At 40.1% G+C, this 19,856-nt stretch overlaps 3 protein-coding genes across 3 annotated transcripts; 2 read left to right on the forward strand and 1 right to left on the reverse strand.

Moving 5' to 3' along the window:
• Positions 1–215: 215 nt before the first annotated feature.
• On the reverse strand, positions 216–5,973 carry prdx6 (peroxiredoxin 6). The gene is made up of 5 exons (XM_051376404.1): positions 5,780–5,973; positions 3,870–4,026; positions 1,933–2,076; positions 1,258–1,404; positions 216–566 (listed from the first exon to the last, which is right to left on the reverse strand). Exons 1-5 carry the CDS (start codon positions 5,869–5,871, stop codon positions 441–443), a joined length of 666 nt encoding a protein of 221 aa, XP_051232364.1. The 5' UTR covers positions 5,872–5,973; the 3' UTR covers positions 216–440.
• A 629-nt stretch (positions 5,974–6,602) lies between these two features.
• On the forward strand, positions 6,603–14,541 carry plpp6 (phospholipid phosphatase 6). Its single transcript, XM_051376403.1, has 2 exons — positions 6,603–7,268; positions 9,790–14,541. The coding sequence occupies exons 1-2, from the start codon at positions 6,785–6,787 to the stop codon at positions 10,155–10,157; spliced, it is 852 nt and encodes a 283-aa protein (XP_051232363.1). The 5' UTR covers positions 6,603–6,784; the 3' UTR covers positions 10,158–14,541.
• Positions 14,542–14,689: 148 nt separating this feature from the next.
• On the forward strand, positions 14,690–19,063 carry LOC127350568 (flavin-containing monooxygenase 5-like). Its single transcript, XM_051377311.1, has 11 exons — positions 14,690–14,852; positions 15,516–15,658; positions 15,778–15,962; positions 16,071–16,236; positions 16,349–16,491; positions 16,595–16,794; positions 17,050–17,185; positions 17,274–17,493; positions 17,593–17,665; positions 18,180–18,432; positions 18,545–19,063. The coding sequence occupies exons 2-11, from the start codon at positions 15,523–15,525 to the stop codon at positions 18,692–18,694; spliced, it is 1,662 nt and encodes a 553-aa protein (XP_051233271.1). The 5' UTR covers positions 14,690–14,852; positions 15,516–15,522; the 3' UTR covers positions 18,695–19,063.
• The last annotated feature ends 793 nt before the right edge of the window (positions 19,064–19,856 follow it).

The raw sequence follows: 19,856 nt of genomic DNA on the forward strand, positions 1-19,856 counted from the left end.
TGTTAACAACAGATTGGTGCTGTCAGAGGAGTCCATTAGTGGGTCAATCATAGTGGATATACTGCCATCTATTCCCATAAAGACAGTACTGCATCATGGTGATATTTCTATTTTAGGTTGTAGTAGGACACCTAGTGGTACTGTAGTTGCTGCGAAACTAAGTCTGTTGTCCCAAACTGTGAACTGTGTGAAAAGATTCAAAGATTCAGAGGACATGTGTGAAAAGTGTGTTTACTGAAGGAAGGTAAACAAGGCACTAGGGACTATTTATAGTGTCATTGTACACTATAAATACTCCCGGTTCATTGCATGATTACACAATAGCCACCAAACCATCTACAATTTTGGTCATCTCTGTATGTGAATTATTACATTATTATTTGAAGATTTCCAGGTCAAGGAGCAGTAAACTAGAGCGGGATGTAGTCTTTAGTGTCTCTTCAGGGCTGGGTGTAGCGCAAGTATTTCTTCCCAGAAGGCACCTCTTTAGTGGTCACACCATTGGGGAAGAGAGCAGCAGCTTCAGCCTCAGAGAGTGAGGGAATGACCATGACTTTGTCACCAGGCTGAAAGAGACAGAGAAGTGTGTTTAGAAGCTGGGTCTAGTTTTGGTTACAGGTTGAGAAAAAGTTTTATGTGGCCCCTGTGTCATGTGGCTTTTGGTCATTTTCTTCAGTGTTTCCACCAAACATGTGTGTAACAAAAGGGAAGGGATGCACTTACAAATCTTATCAACTCTACCTGTTGTTCCTACATAAGTGTCTCCTGAATCAATTTATTGTAATGAAAGACATGTGAAATGTAAAAGATGAACACATTTTGACGTTGTGTTATCTAAATGTATTTGTATATTTTTGTTCAATTTACCTATGCATTAATGTTTGTTCCTAGAGAGGCTGTGTTTATATCTTTTCAATTAAAAATTTACCAAAATGTGTTATTTGTCAAAGGGTACCCAAACATTTTCATACAACTGTAAAAATATTTCAAAACAAATTAAATCTGTCTCCATTAGATTTAAGATGATGAGTTCTATTGATTAGATGTTGAAGGTGGGTTTTCATTTATTTGCTGTACTAACATTACATGGATGTGTATCACAGCGTTTATTTGCTGGATAAATGATACTAAAAGTTCAAATGTTGTGCTGTAGCTTGATGTGTGCACAGTTAATGTAACTGTCATTAAGCATAGTAATGCTGCTATGCGTTCATTTGAGGCTACTGACTGACGTGAACACATGGTTTAACTGTGTACCTTCCAGTCGACAGGTGTGGCAACCTTCTTCTGTGCAGTGAGCTGCAGAGAGTCGATAACTCGGAGCAACTCATCAAAGTTCCTTCCTGTGGTGGCAGGGTAGAGGATGGACAGCTTCAGCTTCTTGTCGGGGCCAACCACAAAGACCTAAAGTGGGTTAAGATGGCACACGGTCAACACTCAGAATATTATTCCTGTTTGTTCCGGAGATAAATATGTCCACAAAAACTTTTTACTGTAAAGATAAGGTTTCACTCGCCAAAAAAATGTATAATTTTTTTCCTAAAAAAGTACATAATTTAATCAATTTACTCATACAGAACAACAGATAATGTCAGAGAAATTTAGCCTGCTGTACTAGATGAGGATTTCTTTAGCTAACCTTAGGTGATAGAACTGGTTTTGATGCTAAAACTGTGTGTATTGCCTGCCAGTCAACAGTCTGTTTGGCACAAAGCCAGAATTTTGCTCGGATTTGATTGGCTGCCAGACAAATTAATGATTGAGAATAAAGACTAAAACCTTTCACAAGCAGGAATGTCGGGGGAGGACAGATCTTTCTGCAAAAGACGAATCTTACTGGCATTTGGCATTTTAATTTTGGATCATGATCTATATATATCCAGCTTTGATGAAGAGGCCATTAGGGTAACAAAAGGAGGGCAGGTTTCTTACGCAGCGAGCGGTGAGGGGCAGGCCGTCCTTGTCTCTCTCATCAGGGTCCAGCATACCCAGCTGGACAGACAGCTCTCTCTTGTCATCAGCAATGATGGGGAAGGGCAGAGCGCTTTCAGCATCACTGTTAAATGCCATCACATCCTATACAGAGGGAAGAGACACAATTACACCTTTGGTTAATGTGTGTATGTTTTTCTCCTAAGTTGGTTCTGTCCATTTTAACATCTCCAGCATTGCAGCACAGGTTTAATGAGTGACCAGAGACGTTTAATCTTTAACTCTTACGTAAGTCATAAACAGTGGTTCAGTAGCATGTTACAAGTCTCTATGAGGGCCATGACCTAAGTGCTTATGCATTATGATATAGTGCCAATACTGTTGTAAAGACGGAAACACTAGGCTCAAAAAGCATGTGGTTTTCTTCTTTTTTGGCAGGAGGGCAGTGGTGTTACTGTTGTAATATCAAAACCACACAGTTCATCAGACTGACACTGGGAGTATTCCCTCTTGGACCAATCACTGGTCTTTCTGAGGAGGCGTTGTTGTAATGTGGCTACCCAGTTAAACATCAGTCACAGTGAATCCCTGTCTGTGTTGAGGGTTTAACCCATGAATATCTGACTCCTGATTTTCCACCAAACACCACATATATAATGATCTTGACTGATGAATAAAGTTTAATTCCGTGGATGTACAGCTAAGATTTTATAGAATGTTAAATGAAAAAATTACATTTAATTGATTACATGTAATTTAAATTAAATAAATAGTCAAAGTGGATTAAAATAAATAAAAATCAACTCAATAGTTCAATTAAAATATATAAATTACATTACAAAGAAATAAAAAATATAATTGCCATTAAAACAGAACTTACTTAAACATTTAAATAAAAATATAATGAATTTAAACTTGTACTTGCTAAAGTACTAAAAATATTAACAACAAATACTAATTCAAATCTAGGTAAATTCAATTAAATTTTAATTTAAAAAATAATTTAATGAAATAAAAAAAAAGTACAAATTCCAAATTAACAGATGGAGAATATTGAATGTGCTTATAATAAACAGTCAAATAAACGTTGATGACTAGTTCAGCGTAGATATTTCAAGTTCATCAGAGCTACAAATTGCATTTTACATGTGTCCAACTAGTGGAACTGTCATTTCCAATGTTTTTGGATTGGTTCTGGTCAAAAATTCAGATTACAGGACAGCAGAGATCCTGTCCACTAGACTAGTAGTTGGCCAATAAGGCTTTTTTTCCCCCCCCAATAGCCAAAGCCACTGCCAGTATTTAGAGAGCGGGGCGACCAGCGGCTGATATATAATGCAGATGTCAAAACAAAGAAAAATACTGTATAACTCCATTATTTCATGCACATTAGAATCTAATATACATAGACAACACTAGCCAGTAACGGCTTTAGATTAGATCTGTTGTCATTTAGGATTAGAGGAAAGTGTTAATTTAAAAATACAATGGTGAATGTTTACAGCAGGATACATGAGAGTTATAGTACAGGGCTCCAAACTAACTTTTTCACCACATTCCCAAAAACTCACAAGGGGGAGTGCTAACATCGTTCCACAGCTGACACACTGACAGGGCTGCCTGCAAATGTGTCTGCAGTCATGTTTGTTTTTTTCTGCCTTGTGAGTGAAGGAGTCAGCCAACGCAGATTATCTAGACATTACACTAGACATTAAAAGGTGGAGTTGGCAGATAAAACCCATGTGATTACAGTGACTAACGGCGCCACTGTCAATGTATCTAGATAGTAAAGAAACTGATTTAAAATGTCACAGTTATGCAATAAAGGTATATGAAGGTTAATTATCTTCACCAAGTGTCACTCCATCCACAGTAGCCTGACAGGTTCAACAAAGTCATTCATTAACTTCATGTGTGTGTGTGTGTGCATCCCCAACCTTGCTCCAGTTGCGGTGATCCTCAACACTGTCAATAGACAAGGCAATCATCTTCACTCCTCGTTTCTTGAACTCATTGCTGATCCTAGCGGCACAGGCGAGCTCAGTGGTGCAGACAGGAGTGAAGTCCCTTGGGTGGGAGAACAGGATACCCCATCTACAGAGGAAAACACACATAAAGCAATGAGATATTTGTGCTGCACAGAGTTTTCTGTCTCTGAAACCTCAATGAGAAAAACTGTATTAGGAAAACATCCAGCAGTCTACACTCATGCATACCTTTTAAGAGTGACCTTCCTTCTAAACAACAAAGTATTTAATTCACATTACATAGCTCATTTTAGGTGTCTTAATGTGTGCATTTATTCTGTGTTTTCTGCATATGTATCTGTTGTGGTTGTGGATTTATGTCTTGATGTTGCACACGTTTCCCATGTTATTGAAAAGGCAAAAAGACTGAACAGCGTGAGAGCACAAGCAGTGGGAGTTGAGACAACAGAAGAGGAAGAAATGGTGATAAAAAACAGAAAGAACATTAAGTTCCAGTAGAGGAAATTCCAGCCACAGATTGAAGCAACAGGTGTCTGTGAATCTGGCAGACTCAGGGTCGGGAGGTAACATCCAGCTGCGTTGTGCTGAAAATGTACAATGTATTTGAAAAGCGTGGGACTTGAGTTATTTTGCGAAACCATCGCTGGGATACTTCACATTGGAATGAGAAAACATGAGTCCCTCATGTGAATCATGTGGATGTATTCTTCAGTGTGTTAAAGTGTATTATCACATGGGGCAGAGGCAACACCAAAGCTTTGCTCCTCTCAGGCATTGTGATCACCTGATTACTGAGTGACCAGAGAAGAATTTGGTAAAGTCTCAGCTACTTTGAGCAGAACAAACCCTGGACATAGTTTTTAAAAGGAATGTGGTCAGAAGCTGGAGTTTAAGAAGTGAAAAACAACAACTAATGATTAGATTTTTGGCTGCAAAATTCTGCTATAACATTGTTTTAAACAACACAGTTCCCAGACGGGCTATTCTAAGACAAATTATTCTTCACCAAAAATGTATTTTTGCATGAACGAACACCAAAGGGTTCAAAGGGTGGTGGTAAAGTTTGTTTGTTTTTTGTTCTGCTGGGATTGCGAGGTTGCAACTTTTCCACTTGGCTTCCTCTAACACAAAAAGAAAACCATTCAGCCATTGCTGAAAAACATAATGGACCTTAAAACTAGGACACAGTTGCAACAGATGGTGGCCTCTTACAGTCCAACATATATTCCCACTAAGGAAAGAAGGAAGTTATTGTGCAATTGTTCTAACTGGGTGGTGTCCTTATATTGATGAGTGTACAGTTTGAGCAGATTCAGCTGTTTGGATAGATAGATAGATTGGTGGATGCCAACAGTAGATACAAGCACTGTAACCTAGTTCACACAAACACACAATGCAGGCTATGTGCGGCCTGTGCTTACACCTCACTCATGGCCTGGGGCCAGAGAAAATAAACATAGAAACTAAAAGATTGACACACACCTTACTGCCATTTATACGTGTATTATCACATTAATGGTATATTAACATTTTCTAATCCAACCGAGTCATGCTTGTGTAACCCTGTTGGTGTCACATGACAGTATACAGTCAATGTGCCACAGTGAGAGCACAGTCTCACGATATAATAGTCTACCTGTCTGGACCGGTGTGTCGGATCTCTATGAGATTGTGCGCTTTAGCTCCTGAACTCAGAATGAATCAGTTCAGGGACCTGCAAGCTTCTCAGCACACAACTACTGCCACTGCTCAGTCAAATACAGCCCATGAGCTAATGCTGCACTATTAAAAGGGAATATAACTCAGAGTAACACAAATGAGTTACAATGTGATGCCAGTACGGAAGCCTGCGCACTTACGAGTTGCCCAGGAAGTCGTGGAACTTGATCCTGCCCACGGTGGTGTCGGCCTCGAAGTTGGGGAACTCGTCTCCCAGCAAAAGTCCAGGCATGATCGGCTCTTCTCTGCAGCTCACACACGAGAGAAAAGAAGGGGGACAGCCTGCCTCGCTGGCCTGTAGTGATCAGGACCGCATGAATGGATCCGGATAGGGGCGGGGCTAACCGCAGTTACGTAACTCATCCATCAACCAGTGACGAATCGTAAAGATACAGGACTGTTTTTTTAAAAAAAACAACAACTTTATTATATACATAATAACATTACAAACACGTTATTGATATATAACGATAATAATAATATTATTTTATATATCGATGGTTACAAGCAGAAAGGAAATGAAATAATAAATACATAAAATACAATAGAATAAAATATACAAATGTATTAATATATATATATATATTTCAACAATAACAAACCGATTTTATAAGGTATACAAATAATAAATAATCTGACGAAACTAACGCGAACCTGTTTTTGATAATTCACGTCTGATGTAAACAAACGAATGAGGCTGAGTGAACAGTCAGTAGGTAACAGAGACGTTGTGTGGTTTCAGGCATGAAACAACTCCACCAAAACATTTCTGATATGAGACTCATTACAACATCAACCAAAGAGACAATGTCCACCAATGAACAGTCTGATGAACTTAAGTCATTAATTACAGTTTTATTTTATTTTATCTCTTACAGCTGCCATAGCAACTTGTCCACGCAAAGGGAAGAACGTAGTCACGTGTACGTCTCTAGAAATACATTATTTCCCAGGTTGCTTTGCGAATTGAACAACAAAGATGGCGATTCTGCTCAGTGTAACTGGACGTGATATGAATTGTGAAACGTACAACAGATGAGCTAAAGGAGCGACAACCCTCACAGCACTGCAGGAAATCTACCCCAGCGGTTCAGCTACATCCCACCCACAACACAAGTGTCCACGTCGGTAGAGTGACAGACAACATGCCGTCTCCTAAAGCTAAAAACCCGGGTCGCAGCGGAGGAAGCCCTGTGCTCGGCAGCACCAACGGCCGCTACGACTTCATGTCGCTGACCAAGCCGCTGAACCGGTCTTCTCCTCCGCTCCTCCTCCAGCGGCAGGGCTCCGACCCGACCACCGCCCGCCTCCGAGCCTCGGAGAGCCCCACCCGGCGCCGGGGCTCCAGCTCCTCCACGGGCTCAGCGGGGCTGCCAGAAGAGGACGGCATACGGCTCAACCCCTCCTTCGTCCGCGTAGCGCTCAGCTCCCTGCTCGCCATCGACCTGTGGCTGTCCAAGCGGCTGGGGGTGTGTGCCTGTGAGGACTCGTCCTGGGGCAGTGTGCGCCCACTGATGAAACTGATAGAGATATCGGGACACGGCATCCCTTGGCTGGCTGGTACCGCCTACTGTCTGTATAAGAGCGACAGTGCCGCAGGACAAGAGGTCATGCTCAACCTTCTCATGGGTAAAACACTCCTCTGTTTGTCTTCCTCCTCTAAGAGGGGAATTAACACACATATATTTATTTTTGCCTCTGCAGACATGTTTCTAGGTACCACAGGACAGGGTCGAGTTGCAGTATTCGTGTCATGCCCCCCGCTCCTCCTCCTCCTCCTCCTGCTCCTCCTCCCACCATGTTGTCATCTGCCATGCGCAACTCTCCTGTCAGAACTCACATGTGGTCCCACTTCCCAACACCATTTATGTGTTTCTGACCCATTTTACCTTCCCCCCATCAGTGCTGGCCATCCACATATGTCGATGGTGCTGGCAGGTATCACCTGTAGGTGCCATCTGTTGTTCAGTCTGGCCATAGTCCATCTCTGTTGTCTCCTGTAATTAATCTCTTTCCATACATGTGTCAGTTTACACATCAGCTTGGCAAACAGGCGAATGCTTCTGATTTTGATGTTATGCTGTGTGAAGCTGTAGCCTTCTCAAAACAATGCTGAGTCTATTGTTAAAAGCATGGTGGGCTGGTTTTGTATTGAGGCTCTCACTGGTTTGCAATACATCAGAGACACAGCAAAGGTGTTTTTTTTTAGACTTTGGACTGATTTATGAATGTTTATGCAGCTTTTACTTGGATTGCATCAGTCTGTAAATGGCCAGTAAAAACCTATAAAGAAATAAAACAAATCCTGCATCTCAATGGACTTTCTCCACTGAAACCCATGTGAGCACAAGTGCATCCAGTTTGTACATCAATAATTGTTTAATGGTAGAGGAAGAGGATTTGTGTGTCTGGTTTTATTTTTCAGTGCCACAGTAATTTAGAGAGGTCCAGTAACACAATGGCAGTTCACTGTGTATACTTAATTTCTGGTTTTGCCTCGTTGGAACTTAAGCCTGTTTTGTTCCTGTGTCTGTGTGTGATTGAATGTTTTGTTGTGGGATAACTGAATCAGTCAGTAATTATGAGGCAGGTAGTGGCAGGTCTATATGTGCGTGTTTCTCCGGTTATACAAGCTGTGAGGAAAACTTTCTGCGTCAGCAAACCATTGTGGTTTGCTGACAGTTGGTATGTGTGCTATTAAGCTATTAACAGTGCAGTGGTTAGCACTGTATGTTTTATCAGGAATATTGACAAAGCAATGTATTGCCTGTGTGATAAAACCCTGATTGTACTCTACACCAGTCCTTATATTCCACGCAGTACCTTTTAATGACTGATGGCCATTTAGGCATTAAATGGTATGATGCATGGGAGCTGAGGTAGGGAGGATTGCTCCAAGGGTACACTGAATGTTAATAGTATTGCATTAAGACTTTATTTTGCCACCCAACTTGTTTCAGTGGTCATTTAACATTTACCAGTAACCCTGAATGCTTGGTGTTAGACGGTAAGCGACAGCATCTGGTCGTCTGCATAAACAGTTTCTATCTGCATGCTTTAAGCGACAGGAGGCGGTTTCTGAGGGGCACAAACAGCAGACTGCGGTTACATCACTGAGCCAATTGCCCACTCTGTGTTATAACAGCAGTTATTAGACTATTGAGCAGTTATCAATAATGTATAAGATGTACTTTTGCCTATTCATTTTGCTCATATCCTTTCATGTGCCTCCAAGCAGCGATGGCTCAGTGCCACCTGACTGTTGCATTAATTTTTTAGCACTGCAGTCCACTAGGCCCAGATGAAGTGCAGATATAAGCTGCATTTCCTGTCAAGTTATGATCAGCAACACTCTGCATACAGTAGCTCACATTGTAATATCACTTTTAGTCATCCATGTCTATCCCATACCAGCCATCCTGTCTGTTATACAATATCTACTATAGGCTGGATGTGAGTATTTAATACATACCATTTTGATATAAATACTTACTAAACATACAAAGAATAAAAGGATTAGTGATACCTGTGCTTTTCCTGCTGTAACAGTCAGCTGTGAAAACGGCCTATATCAGGGCCCTGACACACCTGTAACCATTATCAGTGTTATTAATATTAACAACTGGGTTCTTACAGGAGTTAGAAATGTCTGTCCAGGATCATCAATGTTAAGTTTAGTAAATCTTGATAAATTAAGACTTCTGTGAACTGACTGTCAGTGAAATTTACTTTACAACAATTGCCCTTAGCAATACATGAGTAATGGCATGCACCACGAGATGGAGCCAAAGCAAAGGGTTCTTAAATCCTTTATATACTGTATATGGCCTTATGCAAAGGAGTAAGCTGTGTGTATCCTGCTCTCTGACCTGGTCTGGTTAAGTCAATGTACACTCTTGGGGTTGTGAGTGGAAACTTTCCTTCACCGAAAATGATTTTGGTTTTGATTTTATCATCCTAACCCTTTTAATATTGTTGTGATGCAAATCTGTACCAACAATACAAAGACAGCCACTGTTGCTGTTACAGTGTGTCCTCTCTTGGTGTCTCTAAATATTTAAATGTCTCATCTGTTTGCCAACAGCTTGCAGTTAATCTGATTGCTGTTTCTTCATACAGTATAACACATCTCCCCTTTCATCCCCTCTAGGCCTGCTGCTGGACCTGGTCCTGGTTACCATTGTTAAGGCAGTGGTGCGTCGGCGTCGGCCAGCACACAACCGTATGGACATGTTTGCCACCTTTTCTGTAGACCGCTACTCCTTCCCTTCAGGCCACGCCACCCGCGCCGCCATGTGTGGGCGGTTCCTGCTGGCTCACCTGGTGCTGGCTGCCCCACTGAGGGTCCTCGTCCTGCTGTGGGCTGGCCTGGTGGGACTGAGCCGAGTGCTGCTGGGCAGGCACAACGTGACTGACGTGATGTTTGGGTTCTGGATGGGCTATTGCCAGTATAACCTAGTGGAGATGTTGTGGGTCTCACCTCAAACCCTGCAAGGGCTGCTTGGACAGTTGGCTTAATATTACGGACTGAGAGAGGAGGAGACATGGTGGTTTAAATCATGGTTTTAAGAACGCATGCACATCCTTTGTCTTTTAGACTGACAGATAAAAGGGATTGTCTTTTGACTAGAGAAGAGAGCTCTCTCAAATGGTTTTATTCTGTCCTTATCTGACAGCCCACTTCAGCTCTCATTTTAGGTTGCAATGAGCCTGCCTGTAATAAATAGTACAGATATTTAAAACAAAAAGACCAGTGGGAAACAAATTTGTACAGATGACCCCCTGAAGCCACCTCACTCTCCTCATTGGCCTGAATCACGGACAATATAAAGTCAAAGCCTTTTTAAGTCCAATAGTTGTTTTGGACGCTGGTAATTATTTAGACTGCACGTATACATTCATTTGATGAAGTCTATAATTTTACATCGCAGTGGGTTAAATACTTAATGAAAATTACTGTCTTTGAATACAGAAGAATACAAATAGCCCTCTTCAACTAAGCTTTTCTCAATTGAGGCAAAAGTCAACAGCAATAAGTAGTAAAAACAGATTAAATACTGTAATATAAAGTAAATGATAAATTAGTGGAATTAGTGTAACCTGACTGCTCTGTGAACAAACCCTGATGAAATTCCTTGTTTAGACTATCAAAGTGTCCAGCAGCAACTGCGGTTAACTAACTGCTCACAAACTGTTACAAACCTATGTTCACAGATATTTCACAGAGAGTATGCCCCTCATGTTATTGCTCTAATTTGAGGCCAGGGTTAATGGGAGCACCTTGCCCACCTGTCTTCAACTTTAGGACAGTTTCTAGGAACCAATCGTGACATTAGCCATATGAGTTTCCCACTCAACAGCTCCTGTTTAACCCCAGCCATATGAGCTCTGTCACAGAGCAAACAGAACTTTTATTTCTTCTTCACATGACTACATCTGATAGGATTAGATGTCACGTTGAATACCCAAACTCTCATAAGCAAACATTTCAGCTATTTGTTACCAATTCGGTTGACTATTCAGTACCACTGTTTCGTTAATAATCAACCAAACCATATCACACACTGCTATCCTTTTAATCCTTTATTCATCCCCGTAGGAAAATCAGTTCTCTGCATTTAACCCATCCTAAGTATTAGGAGAGGTGGGCAGCTACTGTGCAGCACCTGGGGACCAACTCCATCTAAGGAGACTAGTCTAACATACATGTTTCTGATGGCAGCAGAAGCACCTGGAGGAAACCCAAATTACCAAATATTGCTCTTTAATTATTATTATATTATTTCCCTTATATAAAAGCCTTACACCTGATTTCCTAATTTAGGAAGGAGAAGTGTGTGGGAATCTTCTCTTCTCTAGGCATTGGCAGTTTCAAATGACATAATGAGACAGAAGACTGTCATTAAGTACAATACATTAATTACATTTGTCAGTAAGAGGAAGGAAACCTGCATATTGAATATACTTGGGTCTTCAGGTGTTATGTACCATATTTTTACATACTGTAAACAACCCATTCACTAAAAATAACCAGCTGAACTGAGAAAAAAATAACCACAGTTTGGCTCACAAAGGTTTTTTTTTGCTGATTAAAAACTAAGGAAGACTTTCACTTCCTGCTGGAATATTACGAACTTCATTTGAAGGGCAAAAAAGTGACAGGTTTATTAGTGATGACTGATTCACATTGTTGTAGAACATTTTTTCCACCTCTTTTGTATAAAACTTAGCTCTTTATTCCACTCAGTTCCATTAAGTGTCAGTAACAGTGACATTACAGGTGTCATTGGCTACAGTCATTAACCCACTTACTAAATCTTAAAATGTATTATTTATTTAGATAAATAATTATGACTTTTTATGGTAACAATCACAGAATGCACCCAATTATAAAAAACTTATTTTCCTATCACCTTAAATCTTGTTCATAAAAACGAAAGCTTGCTAGAATTCTGCACTGTGAAAATATCCATAAAGACACTTTTTTTTTTTTTTTTTTAAGCTCTAGTCTTGTTTGCAACTGCTGCAATAATTCTGGTCTCACAGACAAAGATACACTGATTATTCATTAGTAGACATTTAAAATAAATTGTACCAGAATGTGTAACCATGTACGTCATTTCCCATTAGCGCCACGGCAACACACCGTTCCATCAGGATCAGGTTTGGGTGAGTGGAGTGAGGACGTGTGTTGTAATGACCTGGTGTGCTGCCAGGTTTCATGGATCAGTGATCAGAGTTTAAAGGCAGTTCTGAAGTTTTGTAACCAACTACATGATGATAATAAGTGAACATACTGTAAATACAGTACAAGGTGCTTTGAAAAAATGAATTGGCACACACGCTTGTACCTTAACTTGAAGACCATTTTATGAATGTAAAGAAAATCCTGGCCATAATTACTCTTCTACTAACTAACTAATAATGTGTGGATAGATCTTGATTTCAATCTTTTGTGTTTTAAGTTCTCAGTTGGAGATGCACAAAGGCAATAATCTGTAAAGGCATTAACAACAAAGTGTTGAACTGTTGGAGCTCTTCCCACAGTTTATATTTGACGAAGAAGTAACACTTTAACCTACTGAACTGGTCTTGAATCTTAATGTTAGTCACAGATGTGACTGTGACTTTGGGTGATTGAGGCTGTGTTTAGGTCAGTGGTTTTGACCTACGCCCCACTGCAGGTGGTGGTAGATGACCAGGGGAAAAGTATGGAGTACAACCAAGTTGAATGAATGTAATTTATTTAGAATAGTTTTGGTTCCCCCATTGTTAATAATTGCTACTATTGTGTGTGTCGGGGGCGGGGGGGTGTTAATGATTAATCCATTTCCACGCACTGACCCACTGATTTGGGGTTGTAGGCTGAGATCCAACATTAATATTGAATTTTAAATGACGCCAGTGGTCCAGATGTTGTAACAACGATGGGTGTTTGACATTAGAGTAGCATGTGAACAGTTGTGGTTTACTGATTTGTGCCCTTGCAAGTGTTTGCTGTCACACGTCTGTACTGCTTCTGAAGAGCAAATGTGACTTTTCTGGGACAGATGATGTGTCATTTAAGCAATCATTTTGCTGACTTGCAACTAACCATGAAATCAGAATTAGCCTACATACATGTCATTGTCGATAGCCTTTTTTTTTTTTCAGTTGAAGCTAAGTGGAAGCTGAAGGGTATTTTACCATCTTAAATCCCATTTTTACCGACACTTATCAAAAGATTTCACTGTTGAGGAGAATTGCTCACATTTTTCCAAAATATGATGTTGAGCTGAGGTTTAAAGAAAAGTAAAGGAAGTGCTGTGCATGTGTTATTGTACTTTTATCCATTTAGTCACTACGCACAGTTGCACACAGCATGACTACTGTAGCTATGGACCACTCTGTGAAGTTGCACAACAGTCTTGGTTTCACTAACTTTACACACACACACCTTGGCACTGCCAGAAAAAAACAACTTATTAATATACAGGTGCATCAACATTTCTATGTTTGTTGGTCTGTTTTAATTTGTGTGTTGATTAGAAATATGATCAGATAAGTGGTCATATGATATCTCTGTAAATGTGTGATGTATGAACTATTGTTAAAACTTTTTTTGATAGAAAGAATGTTCAGTTTTCGTGCCTGTAGTTTTTTAAAATATCGTTCATTTTGACTGCAAGCCATTGGATGTGGTTTGTACCAGCTGGTCCGAGGAAGAGCCAGATATCTGGTATGAGCCAACATCATTTAACAGACTAGTCCCTGGTACACTGGTGCCCCATTGTAGACTGTTTCATTGACCTCGTACATGCTGTGCCCTCTCTCTGCAATAATTGCCCAATGCAGGCGATAAGATGACCAGTGAGCGAGGTGGTAGCTTCCAGACTTTTTATTTCATTACCCTTCACTCGCAAATCTAAATATGCTGGACACTGAACTCTGTGACCAAACTATTTTTATGATTCTGTGTTGTTTTACACTGCACAATCATGCAGAAGCCTAAGAAAAAGATATCTATATCAGTGATTACAGAATAGATTTTGCACATTCCATACGTCACCTGTTTACTTCCAGGTTGAGAAACAAAACCTTAAAGAAAGATGCATTTTGTTTGTTTGTTCAGCTTTTAAAGATTGTAAACAAATGCCACATCTTTTCTTGCACATTGTCAAACATGAAGCCAGCTCCAATTTATTTCACTGCACTGAGTTTTGCCTGCTAAATACTATAAATTATACTGTGTGTTTCCTGTATAGACCTTATTCTTAATGTATATACATATGCCTGTATGGTAATGTGATTACACTGTGTTATGTTCAGTGGATTTGAATGTGCTGTTCCATATTCCCGGAGAGGTTATTCCTGAATGATTTGATTGTAATGATTTTTAATTAAATGGGGAACAAATGTGAAACTGTCTCATGTCATGATTGATAGATAGATAGATAGATAGATAGATAGATAGATAGATATGTACAGTCGTTACTCAATTACTCATCAAATGTCATCAGCTTGATTTAACTGCGAGGGCACAAACTGAACTTTAGTCAAAGTCAAACCCATTGGATTTGCGCAGCTTAACTTGATAGTTGCCTTTTTTGGACAGGATTGGAGAGAAAAAAAGAAAAGAATCCATCTCTTCTGTCACCACCACAGTATAAAGTCTGTGCTCAGGTAATGCTCGTCCCAACTGACTGGCACAAAAACTCACACACAAGGATCAAGGTAAGAAGGAGAGCTGATGCTTCTGGTTTATCTTACTGCAGAATTCTTTGTTTTTAGTGCAATAGTTAGATGGTAATATTTTAGTGAGATGTGTTATGTGCATATCCGTTTGATTGTACTGCAACATGACTGATTCAAACAAGAAGTATAATCACAACACTCAATAATGTAATTCTGTGGAAAAAGGTTTTCAGCACAATAAACGGCTCACAATATTGCATAGCTTTGTCTTTACAGCCAGTAGATCAGTTACAGTGTTCTTAAAGAAATGTAAGATCACTCTTTTTTTTGTTTTCGGTCGATTAATGTAATTAAATCAGAAAATAAAATATTCAGAAATATTTTGAAAGCAATTCTATAATCTAATGCAAGTTGTATTTATGAGCTAGTGCAATGTGTATATGTTAAAATATCTGATCTACCTTGCTTATCATACTGTAGGTAAAAGTCTCACTGGAGCATTTTAAGTGAATAAGACTGAGCTTTACCTTTTCTGCATGAAAACAATAATTGAATTAAATTCTTGGCACAATATCTGAATATACTGTAGTGCATATTATTAAACTGTCTAATAGGTGACAGTGGCTTGGACTAACCGTTACACATTTGGAATTTTAATCTGATGACAGCAATGAGTTAAAAAGCTATTTTTCCTTCATGCAGCTCTACCATGGTGCGCAATGTAGCAGTGATCGGGGCAGGTCCCTCAGGTCTGACCAGCATGAAGGCTTGTCTGGATGAGGGCATGGTGCCAACATGCTTTGAAAGCAGCGATGACTTGGGCGGACTGTGGAAGTTCAAGGCAAGTTTCCACTCCAGAATAAGTGCTGCTAACAATCATTTTGTGAAACTGGGTGAGGACGAGGTCCCTGTTATTCTAAACCGCCATGTTTTCTGCCATTTGAAACTTCTTCTCTGCAGGAAGTGTCAGAACCCAACAGGGCCAGTATCTACCGTTCTCTCACCATCAATATCTCCAAGGAGATGATGTGCTACAGTGACTTCCCAATCCCTGCTGATTATCCCAACTACATGCATCACTCGAAAATCCTGAACTACTTCAGGATGTATGCAGAACATTTCAAACTGCTGCAACACATTCGCTTCCAGGTAACAAAATCCACACCAGCAGAGAGAGTGTGGGGTTCATTTAATATATTGCTGCAGTTTGAAACAACATCTACAAACTAATTTACTGTATTTTATTATGCATTTTAGACCTTAGTGAAGTGTGTCAGACAGTCATCAGACTATTCTCACACTGGTAAATGGGAAGTGGTGACTGAGAATAGAGATGGACAGGAAGAGAGGCACATCTTTGATGCAGTAATCTGCTGCTCTGGTCATTACACCTACCCTAACCTGCCACTCAAAGACTTCCCAGGTAAAGACATTTTACATACATCTTACCCAGGCTTGCATTAAATTGAGTGAGTGTCTTGCTCCTGGCATAAAAGTAACAAAATATATGAAGACATCATTCTGCTGTGCTGCAGGAATTGAGACATTTGAAGGGAAATACTTCCACAGCTGGGACTACAAGGGGCCTGAAGACTTGTATGGGAAGAGAGTGGTGGTCATCGGCATCGGTAACTCGGGCGGCGACATCGCTGTGGAGAGCAGCAGAGTGGCAGAGCAGGTTGGGAAGTCTTTTCTGATTGCTCTCATCTTCTTTTGATTAAAGACACTGATTCAAGATAATTAATGTGTCTTGGTGTCTGTCTCTTGCTCTTGTTCTGCAGGTGTATATGAGCACTCGTCGTGGGGCCTGGGTCATCCGTCAGGTTTCTGACAACGGCCTGCCAGTGGACATGAAGTACAACACGCGCTTTGTCCACATCTTGTTCCAGCTGTTGCCAATTAACATCCTCAACTGGATTGGTGAGAAGAAACTCAACGCCATGTATGACCACACCATGTATGCCCTCAAACCCACACACAGGTAGGTGCTGTCAGGACCACACAGATTATTTATCTACACAAAGTGTGACCTCCTCATGTTGTTACTGAGGTGTGCAAGCAATGAAGTCAGTCACATTTAAGCTTGTATAATCAAGAAAAATGCATTGGATGTTGAAAGTCTGTAAGGGATATAATATATAATGATATATAATGTCACTTTCCCTCTGTCATTATTATTAAAATATCTTAATCTTTCCCTTGTCATCCACTCCACCGTTTTCTGCTGCCTCATCAGACTCTTCAGTCAGATCCCAGTGATCAACGATGACCTGCCCTTAAAGATTCTATCTGGGTCGGTCATTCTCAAACCAAATGTGAAGGAGATCCGTGGCTCCACCGTGGTGTTTGATGATGGCAGCATTGTGGAGAAGGTCAGAGGAGTTTGTGTCCAAGGACACCCTTAAGAATATTTCTATACTTCAAGTACAATTTCTGTAACTTATCGCTTCCCTGTTACAGGTGGACACGATTGTGTTCGCCACAGGTTACAGCTATGATTTTCCATTCTTGCCGAGAAATGCTATGTACAAGTCTGGGCACCGTGTGGGTCTGTACAAGCATGTATTTCCTCCCAACATGGAGCATCCCACTCTGGCTGTTGTGGGTTTCATCCATGCCCTTGGAGCCATCATGCCCCAGGCTGAGATGCAGGCCCGCTGGGTCACACGTGTCATGAAAGGTGAGGCTACATGTTCCGTTTATATCCCTCTACTAGTCCAGATACTTTCCAATCACATCTTTATTTACCTCTGTATATCTTCTGCATTTTGCTCTGCAGGACATAAAAAACTGCCATCAAACCGGGCCATGATAAAGGCTGTTGAGAAGGACACCAAGGATATGGAGAAAAAGTAAAGCTCACAATATTCCTTTGCCTGATTATTTGTAGTTCTTGTCCCTTTTTCTGTCATATCCCACATACATTTGATTATGTATTTTTAAAGATGGCAGCTAGATTCATATTTTTGGCCATTTGGGGGCAGATACTGATATGTTTTAACTATTTGGCATTAGGAGTAACATATTAGCAAACAGTTGCCTATTACAAATATAGCAGACACAAAGTAACATTAGTTTTCTTGTGATGTTTCTGGTCACTTAATGAATTTAAGTCCAATATTTGGTGCAGAGTATGTGGAGTACAATGAGTTAAACAGCTTCATGAGAACAGAGCTGCAGCTAGGAAAACCAAAATAATGGCACTAACTAACAAAGACACAAATGCTTTCACATTAAACATAATCATTTGAAACATTGTTAATATAAAAGTATCGATTGTTGGAGCTTTAAAGTGACAAAATCATAATCGACAAAACCTTCTGTGTGAGATTTCTTACATTTATTTCTGATTTATCCTCTCCACAGCTACATTGTGTCCAAGTTGACTCCCCTGCAGGTGGACTTTGTTTCCTACATGGATGAAATAGCAGGAGAGATTGGAGTGCGGCCAAGTCTGCCCTGGCTCTTCTTTACAGACTACCCACTGTTTAAGAAGGTTCTGTGGGGACCTGTCACAACTTACCAGTACCGGTTGATGGGACCAGGGAAATGGGATGGAGCCCGTAGAGCAATCTTCACCCAGTTTGACCGCATGTACCAGCCCCTAAAAACCAGACAGGTCTGATATAATTCTACATTTTGTAAGCCTTGCATGAAATGCTGAATGTATGCATTGTGTCAGACTGTCTGACAAAATTTAAACATAACTTTTCCCTTCCTGTCTCTTCCAGCTGAAGGAGCAAGAGCCCTCTATCGCTGGCCGCCTGATAAAGTTCAGCCTGACCATCATGGCTGGAGGAGCTACTATCTATTACATCCATGTGCGCAACCCAAACACCATCCCCACCCTCCTGTCCAAGCTCCGTCCACAAACAATCTAAACTTGCTCCATCAATTAAATGATGCGGGAAAAAAACCCTGAAACACACAAAACCAATCTACTGTTTCTAGATCCTCTGAGATATCTAGTTCAGTATACTCCTCTTTGGGTTGTGATTATGGGAATGATTGTTAGGGTCACTGTCTGAGCTACTGATTAATGCTAGAGGTCTTACTGTATCTACATATATATTTAGTTTATTGAAATGCCTTAACCTTTTATATGGCAACTGTTTAAAGAAAGTTACAAAATATTTAGTGGACTGTTAAAGGTCATGCACATCAACGTATTTATATCATATGTAACTTTAAGCCAACATGAATGTGGAGTGTTTATCCTGTGTGAATAAAACAATATATTACACGTCTCATCTGAGTGTGGTCTAGTGTCAAGCAAACAATATAATAGAATAGTAAGAATATAAGTGCAGTACATCAAGATAAAATAAAATACTGTACCTACACATAACTATACATAACTGCACACAAATTATCCACTGACACTGGTATTGTAACTTATTTTGGCTGCTTACATCTTCTCAGGACTGTGTGGGCGTGTACAAACAGTTTGATTGACAGTCCCCGCACTTGGCACATTACCAGAGGCTGAAAACACCTTACTCAGGGCCTTCGGGAAATTGTGCCTATCGTCCAAACTATTAGACAAATTTAATGAAAGGTTTTCTTCGTACATTAATCTCTTCAATACTGGTATTTACATCTCCCGTTGACGTCCTCGTCTCAATGAGCCCCCAAGTGATTAAATTTGTGAAATACACAAAGATTATCTGAAGTTGAGATCCACCAGCTCTCACACACAACACAGAGAAAGTGTTGCTTTAAAAAAGTGTGGCCCAGTTCGAGCTGGTGAAAGCACTTTTCACAGAATTTAAAATCCATCCCTGCCTTACTTTATAAATGTCAGTCTGTTTCTTACTTAAAGGGTTCTTTAAAATCTGCTGGTGAGCATTGCTGTGAATAAACCAAGGAGTCACAAAATTCTTAGCAGGTAAATACAGGAAAATTTTATTGTGTTGTTTCAACAAGGTAACACCTCACTGTTATAGACTCAAATATTATTTCTAATTAAAAGCAGAGTACTTTAAATGATCAGTTCATCAAAAGCACAGTAATTAAAATAAGCCATTCATAAATGGGGAAAGG

Source organism: Dicentrarchus labrax, unplaced genomic scaffold (assembly GCF_905237075.1).
Source record: "Dicentrarchus labrax unplaced genomic scaffold, dlabrax2021, whole genome shotgun sequence".
Classification (NCBI taxonomy): domain Eukaryota; kingdom Metazoa; phylum Chordata; class Actinopteri; family Moronidae; genus Dicentrarchus; species Dicentrarchus labrax.